The sequence below is a fragment of the Leucopleurus acutus genome (assembly GCF_964270905.1).
Source record: "Leucopleurus acutus genome assembly, chromosome: 10".
Lineage (NCBI taxonomy): Eukaryota > Metazoa > Chordata > Mammalia > Artiodactyla > Delphinidae > Leucopleurus > Leucopleurus acutus.
Window position 1 is genome coordinate 105,281,262 of NC_139153.1, and position 9,181 is coordinate 105,290,442.

General features: G+C 49.0%; 1 protein-coding gene across 2 annotated transcripts in view; it reads right to left on the reverse strand.

Moving 5' to 3' along the window:
* Positions 1 to 8,442, reverse strand: part of DUSP22 (dual specificity phosphatase 22) — a 47,072-nt gene extending 38,630 nt beyond the window's left edge. For both annotated transcript variants that reach the window (XM_082847954.1, XM_082847953.1), the window contains exon 1: positions 8,024 to 8,442. In XM_082847954.1, the coding sequence (XP_082704080.1) occupies positions 8,024 to 8,044 (21 nt within the window). In that variant the 5' untranslated portion in view covers positions 8,045 to 8,442. The remainder of the gene's footprint in view (positions 1 to 8,023) is intronic.
* Positions 8,443 to 9,181: the final 739 nt, after the last annotated feature.

Sequence of the window (9,181 nt, forward strand, 5' to 3'; positions counted from 1 at the left end):
AAGGAGTCACATTTGGATTCTGTTGCTTACAACCAGGGACCCTGATGTTGGCCGTTCAACCCAGAAAAACGCACAAATGCAAATGAACTGCACAGACCTTCAAGCAAGTCACAGACTAGCAAAGCCCCACCCACCTACAAGGGCAGCCCCGCTGGCACTCCAGGAGCCAACAGGAGACGCCTCCCTCCTCTGGACACCACGCCTGCCTCAGTCAGCACTAGCTTCCACTCCTCCACAGATCCCCAGCTAGTCTGCGCCTCTGGGCCCTGGTGCAGTGCCTTTGTTCAGCTCCTGCCTGACCTACTGCAACAGCTCTTAGAGTCCTCCATACCTCTGGACTGGTCCCTCCAAAGGATTCCTCAAGCCTCCTTCAACACACTAAAATCTCCTTAGCGCTCCAAGTAGCTATCAGAAATTCGACACCTCAGCAAGAAAGACCTTCAAGGATGGAGGTTTCTATGTCTTTAGCCTCCGCCCCATGCCTGGCCAAGGTGATGATGCAGAGATGCAGGCCAGGATCCCCAATTCCAACATCTGGGTTTTATGGGAAACAGCCCAATTTTCAAATACTGTCAACTGTATTTTTTTAAAACCTTAAATACTGTGATAAATAAAACATCTGTAGGCTAAGCATGGCCCATAGACATCTAGTTTATGAGCTCTATCTGCTGCCTGCATCGTATTTGTGAATATGTTTTCTCTAAACTTGAGTGGTTCTCCACTGACTGGTAGATACTTAAGTAAATGTTTCTTCAACAAACGAATGAACAAGTAGACAACGTGAGTCAGGTGGGAGGGGGCCAAGCAAGGAAGAGAAAGATGGAAAACCATGATGAGTGAGGCCTGAGAGATCAAGCTTTACCCCTTTCTGCTCTGGGAAGTTTTCTGTTCAGGGCCAGTGGCTCTGGGGCTGGTGTTAAAGGAGAGCGGCTCCCAGAAGAGACCCCGGGGCAGAGCGCTGGCAAGGACAGAGGTCTGAACTTAGCAACATCAAGGAGGCAACTTACCAAAAATCATGTAAGATGCACATTTTACATGCACTTAAATATTTTAATTATAAGGAGAGGACAGAGTTGTGCCAGTAAACTTTTAACTCCATTTTCCAGACTAGGAGAATAAGCTACAGATTCAGGGGCTGGAAATAGAAAGCAAATTGCTCAATCCCAGTTTCTGTAGTTTCTTCCATATAAAATTACAAAACAAGATCCAGGAAGGCTGGAGAACTGGCCATTGCCAGGCAGAGAAATTACATTTTTGTTTTCAAGGAGAAAAAAAAGCCCGTAAATATTTAAATTTCTATACCAGTCAGCCTCAGTTCAAACTTAAAACTCAAAAAATCTGACTGGTTGACTCCCCTGGTATTACTGTTGCTGGTAAAGCCCTAAGTGCAGAGAAAGAGAAAATGAAATGAAATATTTTCCCAGCAGGCTCATGGCTCTTCTTGGCCCATGGGGGAGGCCAGGGAAGGGCAGAGTGTGCATCTGGGACAAAGCGGCTGACCAGTGAATTCATGGAAAGTCTGAACTCAAGCCAGAAGCAAGAACACAGGGGGAGTGAAGTTATCACCACACAGTGAGAAGTAAGGATAGATCAAGGAAAACGTCTGTAAATGCCACGTGGGAATGTTCTACGGCTCTAAAAGAAAAGTAGAGAATTGGTCCCAACCATCCTTGGGCCTTGGAAACCACTGTTCTTTCCCTGTGCTGAGGATGTTCATGCCCCATCATCCACCTGGGTGGCTGCTTGTCACTCAGGTCTCACATGAGGTAACAGCTCCCAGGGAGATCTTCCCTGACCATCAAACTCCCTGGCACCCTCTGTCACATTACCCTGTTTTATTTTCTTTATCACGTTGATCAGTACCTAAATTTTTTTCATTTGTTTCCTTACTTTTTTGATTGACCTTAAAGCAGGGGTTGTGTCTGTCTTGTTCCCTGCTGTGTCCCAAAAGCCAGGCCCAGAGATGGGCACATGAAGCGATAACCACTGAATAAAAGGTGATGAAACACACCACAAAGGGAAACACTCTCTGACATTCTGCTGGTCAAAAATGATCCTTGTTTTCTACTAGAACACTGTCTGGGAGAGATAACGAAGGTTATCCCACAGAAACCCGGCCTGCCCATGGCTGACGGCTCCTCTTGGTCAGCCTCCTTCACAGCCACACTGTCCTAACACTGACCACAGACACATGGACAAAATCAAATCCTTCGCCACAAAAAAGCACTTGGGCACAAAACAACATTGCTTCTAAGACAGGAAATATTTTAAGTTTATTTTTTAAACATTTTTCTTAGTACTTCAGGATGCCATGGAATCCGAGGGCACCCCCCAAACAGATGTAAGATCAAATGCCTGATCAGGTAGCAGTACACGGTCACAGGGCGGGGCATCTTAATTCTTCCTGGGTTAGAAAGGACTCTGTGGGCTTCAAAGCCAGGGGCGACGGGGAAGACTTTGGTGCATTCCCTGAAGGTCTAAATGTCACAGACTTTCTTAATACCATTTGGCCATGAACTTAACAGTTTGCATTTATGAAAGGAAGAATCTGAGAATACTCTTGCGTGCACTTAGAACAGTGCCTTAAGCATCTATTTCTTTAAAATGAAATAAAACTGTAATGTTGAGAAGAAAAAACATACAAGGGGTGGTGTGCAGAAGACAGAAACCACCAGCATGGAACCCTGCATCCGCCAGGCCCACAGCCACGCCGCCTGCGGCGTGCTCCCTCCTGCAGGACTCCTCTGTAGGCTGCCTGCGACCAGTTTGGGTGGCAGGGTCTCGTCTTTCACGCTATTTCCCACTGCAGGATCTAGCATGGTGCCTTGACAATAGCAGGAATTCCATAACCTAATTTGATGAACTGGTGAACGGACAGACGAATGAGCTATGAAGGTAGCCACATCGGGTGCTCCGTTGTGGAAACAGCAGCATCTAACAGCACGAGGACGTCTGACCTTCCAGCCCCTTCCCAAACTAAAACCATGCTTCCCAACCTTTTCAGCCTTATTCCACCCTCTGATAACGATTCAGTTCCATATCACACAGGGCTCGGGAGATTGTGAATGGAGAACCCCAGGCCAGTGGCTCTCAACTGTAGTTTTACCCTCCAGAGGACATCTGGCAGTGCCCAGAGAAATTTCTGGTTGTCACCATGAGGGGAGAGTGCTACTGGCATCTAGCGGGTGGAGGCTGGTATGTTGTTCACCACAACGCCATGAAGCCCCCACTGGGGTCCACATCAAAGAACGACCCAGCCCCAAGTGTCAACAGTGCAGAGGTTGAGGAACGGGCTATGCCTAGGGGGACGCATTCTCCTTGCTCTTTGCCCTTGGACTATACCCCTTTCTCAACTGTACTCCCTTGTCTTCCTAAGAAGAGAAGTCATCCTAAAACAGGTGTCAACCATATCTAAAGCAGATGTCTTCGCTGTCACCGTTGATGGGAAAAATCCAAGAACACTAATAGCAGTGCATATTTGTACTTTACAGTTTGCAAAAACGTCTTCTAATACATTCTCATTTGCTTCTCCCAAGAATCTGGGTAGTAATTGGGGGAAGTAACATTATACTCATTTTAGAGCCAAATAAGGAGACTAGTTAAGCAAACCACCATCCCTATGGATCAAGGGCAATAAAGACATTGATGCTCAGAAACAGAGTGGCTTGTTCAAGAACACACCCATGCAGTAGCAGAGTGGGAGACACCACAGATCAGGCTTTCTGACAGCTCTGCCCCCTCCTTCACAACAGTGGTCTTCTCATAGAAAAGTGATGCAACAAGCTAAGTGTTTGCCTCCCGCTGCCATGAGCAAGTTGCCCATGGAATACTGGGCAGCATCTGTTTCCACCAGGTAGGATGCTTTCAGGGGAAACAGGGCAGTGAGGAACGAAAAGGCCGCCAGACTGGGCAGCTGTGTGCTGGATGAACTGAAGCAACGCTGGGTCCTCACAACCTGCCCTAGAATGGTAATGCCTCAGCCCACTTTTAGATCATTAGTTCAGGTTGCTCAAGATAAAAACATGCACATTTCTCTAATAGAATGCTTGGCCAGAGAGATTAGATTTTTGTTTTTAATGGGCTATTATAGTACTTAAGACTAATAAGATGAGAATGAGGACTTTCCTTTATAGGCCCTCCCCCAAAAGATTTGGGGGTCAGACCTTTGAGAAAACTTCGACTCAACTAGGAATTTTCAAAGGCTCCACAGAAACACATTTGCTTGCAGCAGCCTGTTTAGTTTGACCTAATCCTACTAGAGACACTTGCTAGACTGGCCTTCAGCAGCAAGGCGGGGCAACCTGCATGACGCCAAGAGCTAGGCCACCTGGCTTTGAGTCCAGGCTCTGCCACTCACCCAGTGGGTGACTCTGGCCAGGTCATCTGTAAAGCAGGGATGAAAATGGCAGCACCTGCTTCGTGGAGTTGTGGTGGGGATTCAATGAGTTACTCCATGTGGTGAAGTCTCAAAACAGGCCTTGGCACACCGTAAGTTCATCAGTGACTATAATTTTGGTCACTTTAGAGGATCTATTTGGAAACTGCACAAAAAACAATGAAAAAATAGTTGTAGTTGCCTGACTTAACCCTCTCCTCCTTATATCAATATCAAACATGAAGGGAGAGAGGAGAAGGCTTTTCCTATTTTGCAACTAATTTGGGACTCCGGGGAGCTTTTCTCAGTGTCTTCAGAAGTCACTTGGAATGAACTGGTATTCTAGTTCAAAGAAAGACTTCCACTATCTTCAACATCAGTGGGAACTGGGTTCAAAACCCAGTTCGGCCACTTCCTAGCATTAGGACCTTAGACATGCTACTTTCTGAGTCTCCATTTCCTAATCTGCACAGAGAGTAAGATAAGACAGACTGACTCCTAGGGCTATAGTGAGGCTTAGATTTTATAAACTGCAGGCACATTGTATGAGGCTCAAAAAAAAAAAAAAGATTACAACTGCTGTATTCTCTGTTTCCTCATCATCTTTTATTTTTTTTTTATTTTTTATTTTTTTGTGGTACGCGGGCCTCTCACTGCTGTGGCCTCTCCCGTTGCGGAGCACATGCTCCGGACGCGCAGGCTCAGCGGCCATGGCCCACAGGCCCAGCCCCTCCGCGGCATGTGGGATCTTCCCGGACCGGGGCACGAACCCACGTCCCCTGCATCGGCAGGCGGACTCTCAACCACTGCGCCACCAGGGAAGCCCTCCTCATCATCTTTAATTGGCCAGAACACAGATGTTTCTTCCCCTAACACTCTCCAAGTAGCACGTTGTGTACACCTAACTGAGATGGGCACGATATTCTGCCACACAGGAGACTGGGGGCGTATTGATGAGGAGATCCTCCACGAGGACAAAGAATAGAAATAAAAACTGCTGTATTCAAAAACTGCTGCATTGTTTAGTTCATAAGTTTCCTTTTGCCAAGGATGACCGACTTTTGTGAGACTGGAAATAAATCTTGTCCCAGGCACCTCAGGGCACACACACACGGCAAATAAAGTTTTCAGTTCCAAAGGCACTGCGTTTTTATCTATAAATGTTCTTAGAAAAGCATTTCTACGGCTAGCACCTTATACTAATTCCACTAGGTCTGCAAATCAACCATTCTTTTTTAAAATTTTTAACAGAAAAAATGAAGCCTAGTTCCAAGTCACACACTAACACATGAGCAAATTCTAATTAAGGCTTTTAATTTCTCGCTTCCAGCAATCTACTTTGCCACTAAATAACCCTGCAACCTAGAGCAATTCTTCAGATCTCAGCTTAAACATCTGTTCTCCAGCATGATCCTTGGCCTGGACTGAATGCTGCTTCTAGGTTGTGCTCATCACATCTACTTACCCGACTCTCAGGAAATTGCCTGTCATCCTCTGGAGCCCCCACTCCTCCCCACCTTGTGTTTGTTTTCTCTCTCTTTCTCACACACACACACACACACACACACACACACACACACACACTCTCACACACTCACACAACCCGTGTTGTGTAATACAGTAGCCATTAGCCACAGTGGCTTTGAGTACTTAAAATGTGGCTAATCCCAAATGAGATGTGATTTAAGTATCAAATACACACCAGATTTTGAAGACTTAGCCCAAAAAACTATATACAAACCATTCTAAGAGTAACTTTATCATGGTTAAATGTTGAAACAACAATATTCTCAACATATTTCAGTTAAATATATTATTAAAATTAGTTTCTTTTTACTTTTTTAATGTGGCTACTAGAAAAATTTAAGTTACATATATAGCTCACATTATATTTCTATCGGGCAACTGCTGGTCTATACTGAAGGTTCTGTGAAAGACCTCTGTCTGTGTTTTTTACCATTGCACCTCTCCTAGCCCCCTCAACCAGTACAGCACCTGGCTAATGGTAAGTACACAATAACAATTCGTTGATTTAATGGTGTCTCTAAATCTGTCTGTATGTATGTTTCCCCGTCTCTACATTGGAGATAGTGGCTCTATGTACAATATAAGATGGTCATGAGAATAACATCATCAAGAAATGTAGTGCTTTCTTTGAAAGGTAAAAATCATGATATGAATATGACTGCTTTTGCTGAAAAGCCTGCAATTAATTTTGAACACTTAGGCAATGATTTGTATGCCTAAACACGTTCTTTGAGTTATAATAGAAAAATATTACAAATTAATGCTGAAAGAGGTGGAGAGTGAACACCTCAAGGGGAAATAACTGTAGGAAAAAAACAAAGTAAAGCTGAGGTGTGACCACAACTAATGGGAAGGCAAACAGAGCCCACAAACTCGCAGAAGCCCCTTTATTGTTCTGTTTGCATTAAAAAAGCAGAAGCGTGTGGTGCTGACGGATTCCAGTGCTAATGGGGACATACATACTGCGAGTACTTATCCAAGAAAGAGAGTCTCTTTCCACCCACCCTTCCCACCAAAAAAGCCCTCACAAGGAATACCATTCTGGTTACCAAAAAACCTCCGGTACGCAGGCCTAAACCACACAATCCCCTTTTATATAAACTGAGTCTCCATGACAGTGAACTTGACGTGGCAGGTGAAGAGTTAAGTGGGTACCTTTCCTACCTGCCTGGACTGCTAACACTCCAGCTGAAAGAACCCCAGGGCTGACAAATCAGCTTTATACCACCCAGTAGGGAAGCTGAAAGTGCGCCGAGACGCTGGTGAGTGGAATACACCGGGGAAGAGAAACAGACCAGAGACTAATCTCTGATCCAGGACCATTTCAAAGACCCGTGAAGATGAGGGCTTTAAAAAAAAAAAAAGTTTTGTAAGTCTTTTCTTTAAACCAGAAGTACCAGATCAAAAGCTCCTTAACCTTGCGTTTGACATGAATACACCCCAAGCAACTCTCAACTGTAAGAGCTGGAATCTGATCCCCTCCACCGGCAGGAAAGGCACAGACCATCCCACGGCCTCGGAAGAAGGGTCTGGGGCGCCGGAGAGCAGAGCAAGCCGGGTGTTCTATTCTAGAAGGCACAGGTCGCCCTGCGCAGAAACCACGCGATCCGGATAAATCAGCTCTGAATCTGTGCTCTCACCACCCGCCCCCCCCCGCCCCCCAGGGAATTAAAAGCACCTCAGGATTTAGGCCTCTGTCAACTTTTCTGTCCACAAGAAAAAGTTATCTGCGTACACGGAAAAAAAAAATCTGGGAAGAGGAAATTACGGAAGAGAAGACACTTATCTACTCCACTTTAGTAATGATGTGGGTGGTGAGGCTTCAAGAGCCGAGTCTGGGGGTGAAGGGGAGGGGAGAAAAGGCAGAAACCACAATCCTTGTGAGCTCAGCCCAAGTCGGGGCAGAACAAGCGCCGGCACCGCTAAAGGGCACGGCTAGCTCTCAGCCACAAGCCGGAAGCGGCGGGGCCCGGGGGCCTCGCAGACGCAGGCACGCGGCGGCCCCCGCCTCTCGGGGGCCCGGGGGCGCGGACGGGGCGCGGAGGGCTCCCCTCGCCGGCAAAGCCCCGCGCAGGCAGGCTGAGGAGTGGAGGCAGAGGGCAGGAACGAGGGACACGTTACCTTGTTCATCCCATTCCCCATGGCGGCCGCGCGGTCTAGCGCCCGGGGCGCGGCGGCAGGCGCACTGAGGGCATGTTGGAGCGGGCGGGGGAGCAGCGGGAGGGCGGGCAGGGGGCACTGCGCGCCCGCAGCGTAAACAGCAACACGGACCGGCGGCGCCCAGGCCTCTCTGTCCGCTGCGCTCCTGTCCCCCGCGGCCCCCGGGCTCCCCGGCCGCCGGACAGCGGCACAGGCGCCCCTGCGGGAAGGGGCTCGCGGCGCCCGCCCCCTCCCGGAGTGAGCCCGGCGCCTGCCACGCCGGCCCCCGGGACTTGTGGACGCGGTTCCTAGGGGCCCGGCCGGGGCGCTGGGATTATGTCTCCCGGGGACCGGGGTGCAGGGACATGACTCCTGGAAGCGGGGGCCTCCAGGATTCTGGCTACTCGGGGGCCCGGGCCCAGGGCGCACGCGCACCCCCGCCCCGACCGCCGTCGCCCTGCGCGTTCCGAGACGGGGCGGGGCCGGTGGTCACGCAGGCGCAGCCCCTACCCAGTGAGGCGTGTCACGGGTCGCTCCCCGGGGGTCAGGGTCACCAAAACTCCGGCAGGCCTTTCCCCGGGGCCACTGGGGGCCTGTTACCGGCAGTCGCCGCCCTGCCTTGACTGCCTGGGTGAATCAGGTGCTAATCGAAGCCTTGGTCTTGCAGGCTCCCCTGGCTGGGTTTTCTGAGTGCTACCGATTTAGTCCGGGTGGGGGGATTCCTACGGCCCTGCCGCACCCACGAAGAGCGAGAAGGCTCACCCGGTGGAGGAGGTGGGCTCGGTGACTCATCTCTGGGATGACCTAACCTCCCGACCCTGGCGGAGCAGATGTCCGGATGTCAGACGTCATACCGTGACTTTGGACGGCCAGTGTGCTCCCTTCAGATTGTAAACTGGCTCTAGTAGTTGCATGGGTATGTTGATACAATTGCTTCCGGAAAGCCCCTTTCCTTGCTAAGCAGCACGGCAATGTCTGCGTTGTGGTTCTGCCTGGAGTGGAACACTTTCTAACCTGTAGCAGAATTGTGTAAGTAGTCTGTCACCCTTACTAAACTGACTTCTTCCCTGCGGACGGAATCCTTGAACTAGGCGTTTAGCCGTTTCATTTTTATACCTTCAGCAATGCCCTGCACATCGT